This window comes from Harpegnathos saltator, unplaced genomic scaffold, assembly GCF_003227715.2.
Source record: "Harpegnathos saltator strain DR-91 unplaced genomic scaffold, Hsal_v8.6 scaffold557, whole genome shotgun sequence".
NCBI classification, from domain to species: domain Eukaryota; kingdom Metazoa; phylum Arthropoda; class Insecta; order Hymenoptera; family Formicidae; genus Harpegnathos; species Harpegnathos saltator.
The window spans coordinates 463,292-481,381 of NW_020230379.1; the positions used below are offsets into that span (position 1 = coordinate 463,292).

Here is an 18,090-nt window from a genome sequence, read left to right on the forward strand (position 1 = left end):
CACGCGCCAAGCACGGGAACGCCGACCGTTCGGCGCGATATCCTTGCAGGCCTGTGGACAACGGAAGCGACAGCGAGAACCTTTCACGACGATACGAAACCGATACTAGCATTATAAAAGGAGTGCATTCACCTGGGGTGGCGGTCTTGCCGAGGGGGGGTCATCCTCTTCCTTCCTCCACCGATCCCTCCTCTCCTGGTGTGCGGCGCAGGAGGTCCAGGGGCACAGAGCTCGGGGACGCGGGACCGTTCCACCTGCGCGCTCCGACTACCAACGCTAATTATTACGGGGGAGAGCGCAAGGCGACACCCCCCCCCCGAGAGTCTCGCCTAAGGGCCGAAAGGTCGGCCTGTGACGGGCGCCTTTCCGGCTGCCACGTCACAGTTCACTATTATGTATGTTATATTAATTTCTAAGAAATATGTTCTTGCTATTGGATAATAAAATATTTATATTGGATGACTAAATATTTTTATTTACAATATAATAATCAGTGTACATTGTTTATTCCTGGTCAAATATTTCCCTCAATAATTGCATCCGTCGATCTACTTGATGTCCAAAATTAATATTTTCATTTACATTATCATAAATATTATCATTCAGTTCCTCCATTTTGACATCATCATAATCGACATTATCATCGTCATAATTCAAACATAAATTATGTAAGATACATGCAGCTACAATTGTATTTGTAATAAACGGCATTTCACGATATTCCGAAAAAAATTTTATTCGTCGAAAACGTCCTTTCAAATAACCAAATGCTTTTTCTACAGCCATACGCGTTGAAGAAAGTATGAAATTAAATTCGGTCTGAAGAGGAGTAAGATGACCGTTATCACGAAAAGGAGGAACAAGCCATTGTAAAGACGGATATGCAGAGTCTCTTATTATAAATTTTTCATCTAAAAAAATTACTTCCCTATGTTCATTAACTGAATTGTATAATGCAGATTTTCTCAAGACTCGTGCATCATGGAGAGAACCTGGCTGACCACAATATATGTTAGTGAATTTCATATCCGCACCTACAACAGCTTGTAGGCTTACAGAAAAGTATTTTTTCCGGTTACAATAATCTCTTGCATTCTCCACATTAGGTTTCTCTATTTTAATTTGAGTGCAGTCCCTGCTCCCATTATATTTGGAATGCCTCTTTTAGCATAAAACTGATGACAAACATATGCGACGTGTTGTCCATCGGGCCATTTAATAACGTCGTCTAATTTTATCAATATCCAAGCTGTCACTCGGCGAATTACTCGAAAGACAGATGAAATTGAAACGTCAAATCTATCTGATATTGTTCGTAGAGGTTCTGTATTTGCCAAGTGCCACAAAAATATAAGAAAGCTGAGTTTCGCTTCAATTGGTCTCACTCCAAACGAATGAGAAAGAATAAATCCACTTTCATGCAATTCATCTAGAATATATAAAGAATTATACGTTTTAAATATTATAAAATCATGTTTAAAAATATAAATTATTTGGTATTTAAAATGAATATTACCTATTAATCGAATTGCTAAATTACGCTTGATTCGCAAGTGCTCTTTAAATTCTAAATCTGTCCAACTATCCACAACATGAAGATAATCTTCAACTCGATGTCTTTTACACCCACTGATTAAATATTTCATTAAAGGAAACAACAATAAATAACCATCGTTTTCTTCACTACTGAAAGATATATCATCAATTGAAAGACTACTATTGTTCCAGTCTATTTCACTGTTGCTTGAGTCTTCTGTGCTTGTACTGGTGTTTATCATACTCTCCAGTACAAGATTAACAACTATCTTTTCCTTCCCATTCATCTATATTAAAATTACTTAATTAATTAATAAAACTATTAATTTTTTTAATAATATAAAATTAAATAAAGTGAAAAGATAAAATAAAACATGCTATATTTAATTAATATTAAAAATAGTATTATAAAAAATATATTTATTTAATTGATTACTTTTCCATAACAATTTAATGTACATAATTTAATAAGATTTTTTTAATCATTCTCTTCTATATATTTGATAAATAAGCTAATTTATAAGAAAATTTTGTTAAAAAACACTAACCTTTATATAACTTATAAGAAAGTATCTTGTAACGATTTAGATTATTATTTTAAATTATTGACATATGTCTGTTTGCATTGCAAACTAGTAACAAGATATATAAAGTAACTGCACTCTGACGGTGAAAGAAAAAAGCTAAGCAGCGTTCCAGCTACAAGTCGACACTGTGTAACACTGTGTCACACAGTGTATGACTGTGTTCCGTTGTTGGAAAACACCCAATATTTACAGCACAACTCGCTCACGCTTTAAACAAGAATAATTCTATTTTAATAATTCTCTATTTTAATAATTCTGAATTCTCGCGTCTGTCTTCGATGACAGTTTGCCAGAGACTCTCTCAGCTGATCTTGTTGTTTACTTCTTCTCGATTTTCCGTTGTCAGGACAATCCTCGCTCAGATGTCAAAATCAACATCAGATGCCTAAGGCTCGCGGACAACGGACGTCGCCACAAACGTTGTGGCTCGGACACAACAATATAAAACAATGTGGAAAGGAAAACAAGGGGGTGAAAGGGGGGACGGCGACGTCTGCCTTACGATAACATCGCTGCTGGTTCGCTTCGTCGCGATTGTCTATTCGCTGGTGGTGAGACAAAGATCGATTCTTCGTTTTTATCTAACTAATCTAGCTCGCTCATGAACATAGCACAGAACAGAACCAAATAATTATGGACATAGCACGGAATAGTACCAACAAATTGTGGACATTGGCTTAGTAGTTCATGTCCATGAAAAATGGACCCAGTTGGCGCTTCGAATCAGCCAACTTTTCCATAACGCTGTAAATGCAGCTATGCCCGCTCTCAGACTTCTCTCTGCTTATAGTATAGTCAGGTCTTATATTTAAGACCGTCTTAAGTTCACTTTCAGATACCCCGTAGCCAATGAAATGATTTGTAGCATCTGAAGATAAACTTAAGACAGTCTTAAATATAAAATCCGACTATGGGTGCGTTCGGGGAGCACGCTATTCGCACAATAAGTATCTAAGACCGTTCGAGGAGACGCTTTGTGGCGCTATAAAATCGATAATGACATCACTCTCAAAGCAGCGTGACGTCATTATTCGCGCAATTTTTCGCTATCATTTTCGAGGGCAGCAAATGCTATTAGCGCTAATTGGCGCTTATTCTTTCCTCGAACGTTCGATTGTGCTTTAAAGTGTTAGTCTATGATCTGTTCTTTTTAACTGCTGTTCTTTCAACCAATTACAACAGTGCAACCAGAAAGAACAAACCAATTGCGTCAAAAGTCAAATAAAGACAATTTATTAAACTGTGAGAAACTGTATTCACAATGGCTCAACCACTTAGTTAAATATCTGAAAATGTCGAAATTCATCTTTTAGATGAAAACGATGTGACATACACAATAAAAGTATCGCCAAATGATGCAGCGCGTGCAGAAAATGGTAATTATGATGACAGAGGTTATATAAGTATTCTATATACTAATAATTATCCAAGTATAGAAGATAGATCAGTTGATATAATGGAAATTAATAAATTAGATTATAATAAAAGAGTGTGATTGATTTATGTCTCCTTTAATATATAGATATTATTCGTTATTCTTTTAGATATGATATTTGCTACTTATCTTCTAGAAAGAGCAAAATCACAAGATTCAGATTTTGATGCAGCAAGTCTGTCAATGGAGTCTTCCAATTCTGAGGATAATAATGAATCAATGTTTAAATGGTCTTATGTGGCAATTCTATTGCTGGTAGAAAAGTATTGGCTGCAAAAAAATAACATTGTATCGGGTAAAATGCCCCAGAAAAAAGTATGGAATAATATTGCATCAGCATTATCTGTTAAAGGCTATAATGTCACTGGACCTCAATGTCTTTCAAAATTTCACGGAATGAAACGAACTTATAAATCTATAAAAGATCACAATAGCAAATCAGGGAATAATCTTAGAACATGGCCTTATATGGAAGTCATGGAATCTTTGCTTGGTGAACGACCTATTATGTCGTCTCCAGCAATAGCCTCTTCAAGCAGTATGTGTTCTAATTCTAGATCTAATAGAGAATCTAACTTATCAAGTGCAAATATATGTAACAATGCAAACTCAAGTAATAAAAATTTAAGCTATTCAAATTGTTGGAAGCGCAAGGCACAAGAAAGTACATCAAACATTGCTGAATCAATTTTACAAAGTCGGAAATTGGCTAAGAACAACAGTGATCAGAGGCACAAAGAAAACATGGACTTTGAACAGCAAATGCTAGAATTCATGGGTAAAATTTTAGACAAATTATAAATGTTTTTATTTTAATTTACATGCAACAAAGATAAAACGAAGTTGTAGTACAAATTATAAGATTGTTTCCTTTGTTTTTGATAAAACATGTACCATTTATTTTCTTGTTTACTTCTTTTAGTACAATTAATATTTTATTTAGTTTTGTAAAATATAGTATAGTAGCTGGTACATCTATTATACTGCGTTCTGTCTTCCTTAATATTTTAAACATATTCTTAAAATTTGCTTTATTTTTTAATATTAATAATTAATATTAAGTTTATACACATAAGTATTCACTAATGTCTTCCCATTGTAATTTGAATTATTTTGACGATTTTCAACTTTATGCCTATACATACATATTTTTATAATATAGTTAATTAGTTAGATAAAGTTGTTACGTAAACATGGTCATAGACGCAACGCATAAAGTTGTGAAAATCGTACAAATAACAGTTATAATAGCAAGAGATTAATAACTTCCTGTGTATATCTGTGATAAATTGAATAATGGTTAAATGCATAAGTGATACTTAATGTTAAGAACACTGATATATAAAATAAGATTTTTCTTTCTATGTTGGAACAATTAAAATGTTTGGTAAATATTTCTGATGAAAGTTATGTGGAACAGAATTACTACATTCAGTTAACTTAATTAGTCTATTATAACAAAATTAATCAATCATATTGATCAGAAAAATAAATTGGTTCATTAATTTTGCTGCTTGGTCGATCGAAAAAGTTAACCAGAGTTAGTGATATTAGTTCTTTATGTATAACTAAGTATTAAATACTTAGTATTACTTATACAGTGTTACATATATGTAACTTGTTTTTATTTTTATTGTACCTCAAGACAATACAAAGTATTTCATTTTTATTTTGTCGAAGGGAATGATTAATTAATATTAATGCTTGGTCGACCGATTAAGTTAAGCAGGGTTGGTGATATTAGTGTCTATGTGTAACCAACAATATTACATATATATAATTTGCTTTTATTTTTATTGTACCTCAAGACAATACAAAGTATTTTATGTTTATTCTGTCGAGGGGAGTAATTGTATGTGTTAAAAATTAATTATAAACTATTATAAAACTAATATCAATAACAAAATGTATCTTTCATTTTATTCTTTTACTTTTTGTCCTAAATGAATTAATAATGAAGAGAATGTACTTATTATTTTAGAAGTAACACGGAAATGGCAATTTTTAAATATAATACTATTATAAAAATAAATAAAGAATTCTTTTATATGTTATACTATCTTAATTTTATTAAACATGTACATATTAGTTTATATCTATGTTACAAAAGTATAAAAGATAATAACTTGTAAACTTCTTTAAAATAAAAAATACATTGCATTCCTAGCAAAATTAGAACTGTTTTAAGATTTATATAAGTCTTATTGGAAGTCTATGGCTAATTCTCTTTTCAGAACACCTGTTGTATCATCTGCAGCAACTTGACGAGGAATATCATTATCTACTTCATTATTTAATAAAACAATGTCAAAATCATCATTTCTTAGTATACAAATATTATGCATGACACAACAAGCAAGTATATAATGAGCAATTAAGTCAGTCCGATTCATGGATAGGTTGTGTAATAAACTTCTAAATCGACCTTTCAAGGTACCAAATGCTCTTTCAATGGCGATTCGTGTTGAAGAATGGCAGAAATTATAATTTTTTTGTCGTTCAGTCAAATGACCATTATCACGATATGGAACCATTAAATTATCATGAATTTTATATGCAGCATCAAGTAAATGGGAATCATCAGGAAATTTTTCTGGGTTACCCAATGCATCTTGAATTTCTGACTGACGAAAAACGTGTTGATCATGCACAGAACCTGCATGTCCAATATAGCCGTGCGTGAAACGAGCTTTGTGATCACAGATCCCCTGGAAGAATATTAAGTACGATATATTCAATATATACAATATAGTGAGGAGGATAAATTCTTCCATCTAATATACTAAGTACATATTACAAACTTGTAGCTGAATGGAATGGTGACCTTTCCGATTAACATAGGCTTCTGGATGTATATGTGGAGATGGGATATTGATGTGAGTATCATTGATAGCTCCTATGACTTTAGGGAAGGAACTAATTACTTCAAATCCTGTCCAAACTTCTTGGATAGCGTTGCCTGTTGGCCATTTAATTAATACTGGTGCTAAATCTGCAAGTATCTTGGTAACTCGACGTGTTGCTAATAAAGCTGTTGATCGACTCACATCAAACTTTTCACATATTGATCTAGGATTAAAAAAATTATGAATGAAAAATGCAACATTACCTTGAGTAGGTCTTATTATTAGATATAATGTACTAACCTGTAAGAATCTGGTGTAGTCATTCGCCAAATAGCAATAAAAAACTGTTTCTCTGGGGAGATCATTCCTAACCCTGGATACTTTCTCTTAAGTTTTGGGGCAATTATCAAGAGTACAAACTCAAAAGTGTCTCTGGATATTCTAGATAAGAAGTGTGTAGAACTAAAATTAGTACAGACATACAGCGTATTCGACTGGACCTGGGTTAACCCATGCTGGGTTACATAAACTCAACTTAGGCCCAGTTTCACAACTTGCTTTAAACGGAGTTTAAAGCTAATCCGATGGTTAAAAGCAATTTTAACCATAAAGTATATGCGCATATACTATTGCTTTTAACCATCGGTTTAGCTTTAAACTTCGTTTAAAGCAAGTTGTGGAACTGGGCCTTATTAGTCGAACGTATACTATATTATATTATATAGTACATGTTCGATCAATAAGCTGGGTTTATTTAACCTAGCATGGGTGAACCCAAGTCCAGTCGAATATGCTAATAGAAAAATTTAGCTAATTTCTTTCCAATAAATACCGAATATCACTATACTAAACACTTTTTGTTGAAATTTCAAATGACATTATTGAAAAATTACATTACATTACATTACATTTATGTTATAATTTCTCACGTAACAATGTAAATGTAATAAAATACATATTGCATTTACTTTGCTGCAATATTTACTGAGCTACCATAAATAAATACATAATGTGAAATATGTTCACCATTCTATGATATATGTATAGAACTTTGAAAATTAATTAAAGATAATTTATCATTACCTAAAATTCTTGATCTTTCCACCTAGGTATCACCTCTTCCACATAATTTTGTAGTCTTGGCAGTTTCTTCCGACGTCCTACTTTTAAATTAAAGAGTAAAAGACTTAATAATTTTTTTCTTTTTTGGTTATCCATATTTGCACCAACATCAGCCATATTGTAACGATAAATTCACCCAAGTAACGTTCGAGCAGCTCGAAAGCGTAAGCTGCTTATAGTCTCTCCGAACGCATCTATCAGCGTTAGCGTTTGTTGCGTGATAGCGTGCTCCCCGAACGCACCCTATGAATACTGACTTAAAGCCTGTATCGCACTACGGGTTGGGATTGAATATTGGATTGAAATTTAACCAATTAGGACTTTACTATATTTCAGATTCTTTTCTTTTCTTCAATTGGTCAAATTTCAATCCAATCTCAATCCATATTCTGATACGGGCTGTAGGACTCTAGTATGCTGGTGGCTTAAGATGCAGGATGAGGATGTAGGATGACGTCTCGTACAGAGATTGGATGATACGCGGTAACTGCATTACCAATCATGTAGCGTTTCGTGTCACATATTTTCAAATAACGCTTTTAATTGGTTATATGGTACATGGCATGAGAAAATACAAGTGCAATTAAAGTAAGCTGCTTGTTTTTATCTACAGTGTCATTATCAAATAAAAAACAAGGGTTAATCAAGAAATTAACGAATGTATTGATTTATGTATGAGTAGTTTTTGTTAGTGTTAAAAGTCAACATTGGTCACGTTAAAAATTAATCATTACATTCAGTGGAACTAAAAAAAGCACGTATACACTACGTATATTGTTATTTTCTTCGCAGCGTTTGTGTTGCATGTGTCATTCCTTATAAAATACTTTCATCATTGTATTTTGCATCGACAACTTTGAACGAAGGTTTCCTATTATGTCTCTGGACGAGGTAAGAATAATGATCCAAATTAATTTACATCTATTATAATAGATGTAATTTCATACATTATACATATACGTATACGTATATACGTATACGTATATACATATACGTATCTCGTAAAAACCGTCCATTTGTAAAGCTCTTTACAAGTGAATAATGAATAAATATAGGATGATACTTATATCATTTGTCAACTTTCTTAAACCTTTTATACAATTACACAATTAATTGAGTTGCATAAGATTAGGTTAGAATTATTTGTATTATATATTACAAATATATTATATATTACAAATATTAATTTTACGGGCCAACAATTTAACAACTAATGGTTAACCCATACAGCACAGAAGTTGCAGCAGCATTGCAACATTGTTGCAATATTTTTTCAACTTTGTGTGCTGTATAAGTAATTAGCACCAAAAATGTCCATTATCTTTATAAAATGTCAGCAAAGAAAATTTTAAGTATTTTTATTATAATTTACAATTATATATTATAATTATACAACTATTATTGATACATATACATAGGTTATTGTCAATTATATTTTCTTATTAAATTATAATTTATGTTGAATAATGAAATCATCGCAAAAATATTTTTCTCAGAGATTTAATACAGCAGCTATAGCAGTAAAAGAACTAGCTGCACAACCAGCAGATGAGGACTTACTTGAATTATATGCATTGTACAAACAATCTATCATTGGTGATTGTAATACAGGTATACCTACCGCATATTTTTTATATTATTACTATAGCCAATTATTATAGTGTGCTCACATGTATAATAATTTAGTCAATGTTTTAACTTTCTTTTTTAGAGAGACCAGGCATGTTGGATTTTAAAGGAAAAGCTAAATGGGATGCTTGGAATAATAAGAAAAATATGTTATCAGAAACAGCAAAAGAGCAATATATCGCTAAAGTGGAAGCATTAATTGCATCAATTGGAAAGAAATAACTTGTCAACTATTTCTTTGTGTACACATATAGAATTATACTTCATAAAATTTTTTTATTTTTAATAGCAAGCACTAGGAGTATTGCAATACACACGAATAAATGATTGTATATTGTTTATAGATACAATAAAACACCAATTCCTATTCTGCAATACCTTTATCAAAATTATACGACATACATAATTCAAATAGGTTTCTCATTTTGTTTCACTCAAAAATTTTATAGTTATTTTTTTATTATAGTAAAATGGACATAAAAATGCTTTTTGTATACTTCTTTGCTGTAATTTATTTCTTTACATAAATAATCATAATTTGACCTTTATTATTTGCATAGCTTTATATTGGAATTTTATGTTTGTGACATTAATGTATATTAATAATGTATTTCTATAACATTCTTATCATTATGTACACATATGTAAATAACTAATCAAAGGAAACATTCAATTGAATTCATTATATCTAACAAAGTTTTAACAGCATTTAGTTGTAACTTAAGTCAGTAAATAACGCTAACCAGTGACAATAATACGCAGCGATGAAAAATAAATTATTTTTAACTATTATTAACCAATATGAGATAAGGCATTTTTATTATTTGAATATCATAAATCATCAATTATGACAACCTATGTTTAATGGAGGTTTAAATTAGCAAGAAATATTGGTTACATTCTGTGGCTAGATGGACATGAACTAAGATTATCCGCAAGTTGTAGAATTCAATTCGCAAGGTAAGCGATCGTGCTGTCACATACGCTACTTAAATAAACTCAGAGATTATTTTTACAAAATTAAATAATCTCGGTCCAACGATAGCAGATAAAAGGTTTTGCCTTGTTACTTTTACAGACCAAAAGTTAACAGATGTCTTTTGAAAATATATTTTATTAACAAGAGCTCGAATAATGTCGATATGTTAAGCCAGATTATTAGTTACTCATCAGAAATATTACCTTATTTTTAGGAAGTCTATATATAATTTAACAATACTTTTTTTTTCATTTCCATTGGATAATAGATAATATTGAATAGTAGATAAAGAGATAATGATAAAAATGGAAATTTACATTAATCAAGTCTACCATGTATCAAGAGTGTATATTTAACTTGAATATGTAAGGAACTTGGCAAAAAAATTATTTTCTCTTACTTTTATCATGCTTCTTACTCGTATGCGGATGATGATGCGTCTTTATTCTGCTAGCTTTTAAATAGTCGCTGTGCACCGCGTTCGAGCTATGGCTACTCATCGTGTTATCGTTGATGTTCTCACAGATTTGACGACTCGTCGATGCTTCGTCGAACCTAACACACACATAAAACAAACAGAATAACGGAAAATCGAAGCTTGCGAAAGGTATGCACGCGTTCGGTTTGTTTTCATTTTATGTAAATTTCAATAAATGCTTCGATCGCTCAGGTTTAGAGAACTTATCTCACTGTCATCAATGGTCGGTCTTAAGAAATAAAACACATTAAGAACGTATCTGACGGAACGATGGCGTTGACGAATGAAAAGTAAGATAGAAAGCAGGAATGCTAACATAGTGTCTAAGATAGCAGGTGTTCGTCTACAGATATTCAAATGATGACAACAGGACTTTCTCAATTGCATAGGAGAGATCGAGCGAATAAGATGTGATTTAACTGTACGTTATTGATTGTGGTATGCCGTTCACCGTCTTTGACTTGAGTACGTCATCTTCATAGGACATAATTGTCTCTTTCCCATTCTCAAAAACTCTGAAACAAAATTAAAGAAAAACGAAGATAGTTATCATATAATATTATTGTATTTTTATTGTATATAATTTTTATGCAATAAAAATATAATGTTAAATAACTTACTTCTTGGTTGTAATTTTTTTTCCGTTAATGAAACGAGTCGAAGTGCTGGTACGTTTCATAGAAGTACCACCACTCATCCCGTCGAAATTAGTGAAAGTACCGAAGGAAGTGAAATTTGTAGGAGCACCGGCATTTTCCAATAAATCATCGAACGGTAGACGGAAGCTAAGTCCAAAAGGCCCAAAGAAAGAAGTACTGAGACTATTATTAGTCGAATAATTATGTCTATTTGCACCTCCTCTCCGGGAACCACCATGAAAACCTGCGATATATGGTACAAAACGATTGAATAAAATACATATATAATGTACTCCAATTATTTTTCATTTCAATATATTATCTCACATAAGATATGACAATCTTACCGGAAAACAAATCTTCGAATGGCATACCATCAAAGAATTCTCTAAATACTTCTTCAGGATCTCTAAAGACGAACGTGCCAGCAAAGTGCGGATCAAAATCATCTCCATGGCGCCGTTTACCTCCAGGCATTTGAAGACCGTCTTTGCCATATTGATCATAAACTCGTCTCTTTTTTTCTGAAAATTCCCAAATGAAAATATTACTTTCTCAAGTTTTTAATTCAAGCTTACTATTTCACTCCTGCTGATTTTAATAAAAATCCAATAAGCAAGTTCTGCAAAACTTGCCAAAGGTTAGTCCGATATATATGTATACACATACATACACACATACAATATGTGTGTGTGTGTGTGTGTGTGTGCACACACACGCGCGTGCATAGTGCCTGATGTAATATAGAATATTAGGAAAAATCTTTATAGAGAGAGCCATGATATCTCACTAATGGATTCATTATATACCACGGACCCTAACACACATTGTTTATGATATAATAATTGAATTTCATATCTTGTTGAGAATAACTTTCAACATAATTATAAATTGCTAGCTGTTAATACACTGACAATAACGCAAGGCAAGGTTAACTACAACGCGTGATTATTCGGCATGACATTAGATGGGAAAACATGTCAAATCTTTGCATTGTAATTTTTAAAAAGATGAAAATATTAAAGCGATATTGGGAGTATTACATCTCGATATCTATATCATATTCCAATCATCTTCGTCAATAAAAATCTTATAAAAGATATTTACAAATCATATCATATTTTGTGACTTATCAATATCATAAGATATTTACAAATCAAATCACAAAACATACTCGCGCAATTTTTTAATTTTCAATATTCTAATTGCTTGTGCTAATATCTTCACCACATTGAATATTTTGAATTCAGATCGCATTTGAATTCTTTTGATGAGACGCGAGAGAGAATACTTTGTAGCATAATATTAAAGCAAATAAAAAAATTAAAGAAAACTACAATACACAATGCTCTGATCACTCTGCAAATCTTTTTTTTTTTCAAATGGTACCAAAATATCGTTGAAAAGGAGAATCAAAGAAACTCCGGAAGGTGAACCCACGGCCAGGCCTTGATGCCGCCTTCTGATATAAGTGTTGATCATAAGTACGTCTCTTCATATCTGAAAAGATTTTTTATATCGCCCCGATCTTCTTTTTATATAAGTTTTTACACTCACAAATATTTCTCGCTCGTACTCGTATTCGCTTTTAAAAACTATAATTTGTAATTCGTATTCACGGAAGGAAGTTATTAGTTGATGTTTTTGCTAAAAAAAAGCAGCTGTTTAGCCCTAGTTGTTAATTTTAAAACTCGAATGGTTTTACAAAATTTAACGACATTAAATATTGATACATTGCAGGATCACGTGCGTTTTTATCGTGCGTTTTATCTTTATTAACAAAGAAACATTTTTTAGTGATATGACATTTTCTATTATAAGAGAACCATATAATATCTTTATTTGTACATTCAGAAAAAATTATTAGGTCTGTTTTCGTTTTCAGAAAACATTTGAACTAGTGTATATTAGTGTAATAAGTTAGAATGAAAAAAAAGTACATCTGTTTCATTCTAACTTATCGTACTAGAGCAGAAGTTCTTCAAAAACAAACAGACCTATTATCTTATTGTCAATAAATGACTAATCAACAAATTATTGATAAATCAGAACACTCACCGTCACTCAATACTTCATAAGCTTCAGAAATTTCCTTGAATTTCTTATTCGCTTCTTCTAAATTATCTGGATTCTTGTCCGGATGCCATTTCAAGGCCAATTTTCTGTATCTAAAAAACGAATATATCAGAATTATTAGCATTTCGCAGTATTTCTATTATTGTATAATATTAAACTGGATCGCTAGATAAGGTGATAGTTTATATTGAGTCATTATTCCACATATTTAATTATTATTTCATAAGATTTATTTTAAGCCCAAACAATCTAAGTTAACAGATTAAACTTACGCCTTTTTGATGTCACCACTAGTAGCAGTCCGTTGCACTTCGAGTACTTTGTAGTAGTCGACCATCCTTTAGTATGTTTGATTGTAAATCAAAGTTTAGACAACCACCTGTCGGACATTCTTCAATAAATATCTTTATTAACTGATATGAAGTAACAATTAATGAATGAATGAATCGATTTACATATTGTAACATTACAAAGAAACATATGATCGAAAAACTAACGTTGATATTGTTAATCGTCGCCATATTTTTGTTCAAGTATTCGCATGTTTGCAACGATTATGATCATAATATTACAGCGAAATATTGTCCAATATTTCGACGATATTTTAACACGTCTTTGTATTGATCAATTGCACATATATAACTTTAACGATTAAAATCGATCACAATGTAAGAGTACACATAACATAAAATGTGTATGATCATCACAGCACCGTACCGATATTTTAAATAACGATAAATACTATAACGATTAAATTATTGAGCGACGCGTGATGATGAAATTTTGATGGAAAATTAAACTTAAACTCGCAAACCGGTCACTAACGAAATTGCTAAAGTTAGCCAAGTCGACTATCGAAAATAGTTGGAGACATCAGAGGTGGAGGTCATTACGGTATGTAGCGCTGCGGCTGCTATCGTAGCTACAGCTGTTTAGCATTTTATGTATCGATATATCGGTTGTTATTGACTAATTGATTGATTAGCAAAATTAAGTGAAGCGAAATAAACACGCCAACAGTTTGCGAATAGCAATCTCAATATAATCGACGTACCATCACACATTTTCTTCTAAGTATTTGACTAATGTAAAATTCGATATTGCTTTGGCTAATTGCCAATATTATTCTTGTATTCGATAATTAAATCCGTGTCAAATACAGGAAAATTATATACAAACTTTGTTAGAGCGGGAATCGGTGAAACATGAACTAATAAACGTATATGTACATGCTTTTACCTACGAATAGTGCGAAGCTACGCGTGACTCATACTACTTTTGGATTTGATTTTGGTCTGCATACACTACCTACGCGAATGCTCTCAGGTAAAGCTTTATTGCGCGCGAAATACGACTCACGGCGTAGGTGCCTTCTGACGTGATGCGTGTTCACTCCAATTTGTTTTCCAACTACGTAACATTAGAATATGAATTCAGTGCATACTTTTTCTATATTTTGCCATATCTGCATTTAATTATTATCTTTATTGTCAAAATGTAAATAAAAATTATTCAAATTTTAAATTTTAACAGAATTTAATAGAAAGAAAAAAGAAAAACTATCATTAAACACTTCTTAGTTAGGCAAATTTTATTAATCAACCATCAAACTTACAAAGAATATATAGGTTTATTCAAAATGATTTTTATCTGTTTGAAAGGGGATATAACATATGTATATAAGCAGGACAAATGAAAGGAAATTCTAGTGGGCGTCCTTATGACATCATTTTTACATATTTGGCTATACAACATATTGAAAGAAGATTTTTAGTGTTCATCACAAAAATATATTCTTGTTTGCATAACTTTCTTTTTTTTCCTTTATATAATTTAGATCTCAGTGGATCATATATTACAAAGCACGATGAATACTCAGATAGGTATTGCACAATTATACATATATTATTTCTTCAGTATTACTATATAAAGAATATATTATATTGTTTACAACAAAAACAGTTATAAACATAATATTTACTAGCAATTTGCTATATTAATACATGATTTTTATATTAAGAGAATTCTATTCCCAGTTATATATGCTTATATATATGTGTGTGTACATATACACACAAACATATACATATATAATTATATATGTATAAATATATAAAATTATTTCTTATAAAATGTTGATTTAAATAGTATTTGATAAATGCACAGATTATAAAGAAAACATTATCAATCAGCTTCTCAGACAGTACCGAATATCCAATGGATGTACGTTTGATGTCCAATTTATGTCCATATGTCTGACTTACGTCCGTGGACATAAATTGGATGTAACAAGGATGTCCTTATTAGACATCGGACCTGTAGGATGTCCAATGGATGTATATCGAACGTCCTATGTCCGAAGTTGTGACAAACGTACGTCCTATGTCCGAAGTTGTGACAAACGTACGTCCTATGGACGTCTTTTGTAAAAAATGGACATATAACGGACATCCAATGGACATCCGTGTGCTATCTGGGTTTATTTCTTAATATTTCCCAATATATACTTAAATACACATGTTTTAATATCCTGATATAAAACCTAACCTAACTCAACATTGTAACACCTCAACATTATTTATCCTTGTTGTGAAAAAACATATTTTAAATTTATATATCAAGAATCGGAAATCAAATTCCAAAATATATCATTTCTGCTATTGTTTAATTTTATATTAAAGTAAAAGAAAACTATATGTCAGCTAAGGGAGAAAGATTTTCATTTTTATATATTTTAAAATTCAAAAGAGCAAATTATATAAATGTATATACATATATATATTAGTAAAAACTTAATTATTATGATATTTCAGATGCTGTTTTAAGTATTATTGTCAATGAAAATACTGATCATTCTATTAATTTAAATTAATAAGCAATCATATATGTTATCAAACAAAACATATTATTTTACGTAATCATAAAATATAAAAGAAATATGTAACTTGATATTATTGATGTTATATTGTATGTTAGAATAAGTTTAGTTGTATGTTACTCAGGAATAAAATAAAATTTAAATTTATAATATAAAGTGATAAATATAGTTTTCATAATCTACAGATCCAGATAAAAGACAAGATCACTTCGCTTCATGCTATTATGATTTAATTATATTCCATACAATTCTATAAAATATTATAATATAATAAATTTCTTCAGCAACTTGACTATTCTATTCACGATACTAGAATCAATGATAAACTGACTGACAAATAAAGATCTTAATTACTATTGTTTTAATACCTATTAGGTAGTTTGATGCAACTTATAAATATGTTATATTTATTGATTAATTGAAAATAACATATTTGTGTCTCTCATAAGCTTCAATTCAAATAAACATTTAACAACATTTTGCTAACTAAACATTAAAATAAATTTGAATAGCCTCATATGTAGTTGTTAGTACATTAGTCATATGAGACGTGTATGCTTTGGATATATCTAAACAAAATGTCACCTTTTTTCGAGAGTTAGTATAGCATAAATTGTAATATATAAAAATAAAAATTCCACAATCAAAAGATGAATACAAAAGCATATAGCAACATTATACGACGAAAAATGACATGTTCGTCATGATTAAAACTTACCAAAAGTGGTTCCTGTTCTTTATACATCAATCGCCAATCGTACTCGTTAATTGATTTAGCTGAAGAAATCAAGGATCAAGAGTAGACCGTTTTGTTTTCCGATCGGGAAACAGAACACGTTTGCGCACAAAAATGAGGAAACGCAGTTACACCTTGAAGTTTCCACAAAGCTCGATATTCAACGTAGACGACGATTCGTTAGATAAAAAGACTGCGTTCCGAAATTCACTGCCAGTACTGAAAATACATATGTGGGCTGCGTTCCGATATTCACTGCCAGTACTGAAAATCTATAATATATGTGACATAAAGTATATATTTTCAATACTAGCAGTGAATATCGGAACGCAGCCCAGGTCTGTTCTTTTCAGCTGCACTGCGGAACTAGTGCGATAAGTTAGGATGAGACAACTATATTTTTTCTCACTTTAACTTATTGCACCAGTTCAGTAGTGCAGCTAAAAAGAACAGATCAATGGTCTGTTCTTTGTAACTGCACTGCTGAACTGGTGCAATAAGCTAGAATGAGAAAACCTATATTTATCTCACTTTAACTTATTGCACCAGTTCAACAGTGCAGCTATAAAGAACAGACCAATAGTTTGTGTTAAGCTAAGACTCCATGTATGCGGTGAGCTGCGGCAAATGCTGCGGTGACCAATCAGGAGGGAGGCGCAAGTCCGGTTGCGGCAAGCTCCGGCATGCGTCTGTCTCCTGATTGGTCACCGCAGCCGTTTGCCGGAGCTCACCGCATGCATGGAGTCTTAGCTTTACGCATACTATAGATTTTCATTACTGGCAGTAAATATCGGAACACAGCCATAGGGTGCATTTGGTGCATTTAGTACTACAACCGCTCACTGAGCGCTCAATGAGCTTTTACATTTGGTTGATATATTCTTTTAGATTTAAAAATATACACCAATCAAATGAAAGAGCTCACTGAGCGCTCAATGAGCTTTTACATTTGATTGGTATATTCTTTTAGATTTAAAAATATACATCAATAAGATGCAAGAGCTTACTTAGCGTTCAGTGAGCGGTTATAGTACTGAATGCACCCATTATTTATCATTATAATGGATGCGTTACGATATTCACTGCTAGTACTGAAAATCTATTATATACGTGACACAAACTATATATTTTCAGTACTGGCAGTGAATTT

The 18,090-nt window shown here is 31.6% G+C and overlaps 5 protein-coding genes across 16 annotated transcripts; 2 read left to right on the forward strand and 3 right to left on the reverse strand.

Annotated features, from left to right (window-relative positions):
• Positions 1 to 512: 512 nt before the first annotated feature.
• LOC112589606 (uncharacterized) lies at positions 513 to 2,587 on the reverse strand. Its single transcript, XM_025303572.1, has 3 exons — positions 2,085 to 2,587; positions 1,517 to 1,823; positions 513 to 1,429 (listed from the first exon to the last, which is right to left on the reverse strand). The coding sequence occupies exons 2-3, from the start codon at positions 1,821 to 1,823 to the stop codon at positions 1,113 to 1,115; spliced, it is 624 nt and encodes a 207-aa protein (XP_025159357.1). The 5' UTR covers positions 2,085 to 2,587; the 3' UTR covers positions 513 to 1,112.
• A 602-nt stretch (positions 2,588 to 3,189) lies between these two features.
• Positions 3,190 to 5,850, forward strand: LOC112589612 (uncharacterized). Of its 2 annotated transcripts, XM_025303590.1 has the most exons (4): positions 3,190 to 3,499; positions 3,668 to 4,096; positions 4,188 to 4,336; positions 5,793 to 5,850. In XM_025303590.1, exons 2-3 carry the CDS (start codon positions 3,670 to 3,672, stop codon positions 4,325 to 4,327), a joined length of 567 nt encoding a protein of 188 aa, XP_025159375.1. In that variant the 5' UTR covers positions 3,190 to 3,499; positions 3,668 to 3,669; the 3' UTR covers positions 4,328 to 4,336; positions 5,793 to 5,850. The 2 variants fall into 2 exon arrangements, with proteins under 2 accessions (XP_025159375.1, XP_025159374.1); XM_025303589.1 differs by lacking the exon at positions 5,793 to 5,850 and having other exon boundaries at positions 3,668 to 5,279.
• On the reverse strand, positions 5,613 to 7,786 carry LOC105184558 (putative nuclease HARBI1). Of its 2 annotated transcripts, XM_025303587.1 has the most exons (4): positions 7,488 to 7,786; positions 6,705 to 6,845; positions 6,360 to 6,627; positions 5,613 to 6,266 (listed from the first exon to the last, which is right to left on the reverse strand). In XM_025303587.1, the coding sequence occupies exons 2-4, from the start codon at positions 6,767 to 6,769 to the stop codon at positions 5,760 to 5,762; spliced, it is 840 nt and encodes a 279-aa protein (XP_025159372.1). In that variant the 5' UTR covers positions 6,770 to 6,845; positions 7,488 to 7,786; the 3' UTR covers positions 5,613 to 5,759. The 2 variants fall into 2 exon arrangements, with proteins under 2 accessions (XP_025159372.1, XP_025159373.1); XM_025303588.1 differs by lacking the exon at positions 7,488 to 7,786 and having other exon boundaries at positions 6,483 to 6,627; positions 6,705 to 7,045.
• A 198-nt stretch (positions 7,787 to 7,984) lies between these two features.
• Positions 7,985 to 9,530, forward strand: Acbp1 (Acyl-CoA binding protein 1). 2 transcript variants are annotated; one of them, XM_011140176.3, is made up of 4 exons: positions 7,985 to 8,114; positions 8,319 to 8,417; positions 9,023 to 9,137; positions 9,238 to 9,530. In XM_011140176.3, exons 2-4 carry the CDS (start codon positions 8,403 to 8,405, stop codon positions 9,375 to 9,377), a joined length of 270 nt encoding a protein of 89 aa, XP_011138478.1. In that variant the 5' UTR covers positions 7,985 to 8,114; positions 8,319 to 8,402; the 3' UTR covers positions 9,378 to 9,530. The 2 variants fall into 2 exon arrangements, with proteins under 2 accessions (XP_011138478.1, XP_025159362.1); XM_025303577.1 differs by lacking the exon at positions 7,985 to 8,114 and having other exon boundaries at positions 8,121 to 8,417.
• Positions 9,531 to 9,675: 145 nt separating this feature from the next.
• On the reverse strand, positions 9,676 to 17,124 carry LOC105182622 (dnaJ homolog subfamily B member 6). Of its 9 annotated transcripts, none has more exons than XM_025303576.1 (9): positions 16,923 to 17,124; positions 14,566 to 14,736; positions 13,599 to 13,705; positions 13,309 to 13,418; positions 12,640 to 12,750; positions 11,598 to 11,774; positions 11,233 to 11,494; positions 11,064 to 11,127; positions 9,676 to 10,689 (listed from the first exon to the last, which is right to left on the reverse strand). In XM_025303576.1, the coding sequence occupies exons 3-9, from the start codon at positions 13,661 to 13,663 to the stop codon at positions 10,654 to 10,656; spliced, it is 825 nt and encodes a 274-aa protein (XP_025159361.1). In that variant the 5' UTR covers positions 13,664 to 13,705; positions 14,566 to 14,736; positions 16,923 to 17,124; the 3' UTR covers positions 9,676 to 10,653. The 9 variants fall into 9 exon arrangements, with proteins under 9 accessions (XP_025159361.1, XP_011138509.1, XP_011138491.1 ...); XM_011140207.3 differs by having other exon boundaries at positions 9,679 to 10,689; positions 11,038 to 11,127; positions 14,686 to 14,736; XM_011140189.3 differs by having other exon boundaries at positions 9,679 to 10,689; positions 11,038 to 11,127; positions 14,635 to 14,736.
• Positions 17,125 to 18,090: the final 966 nt, after the last annotated feature.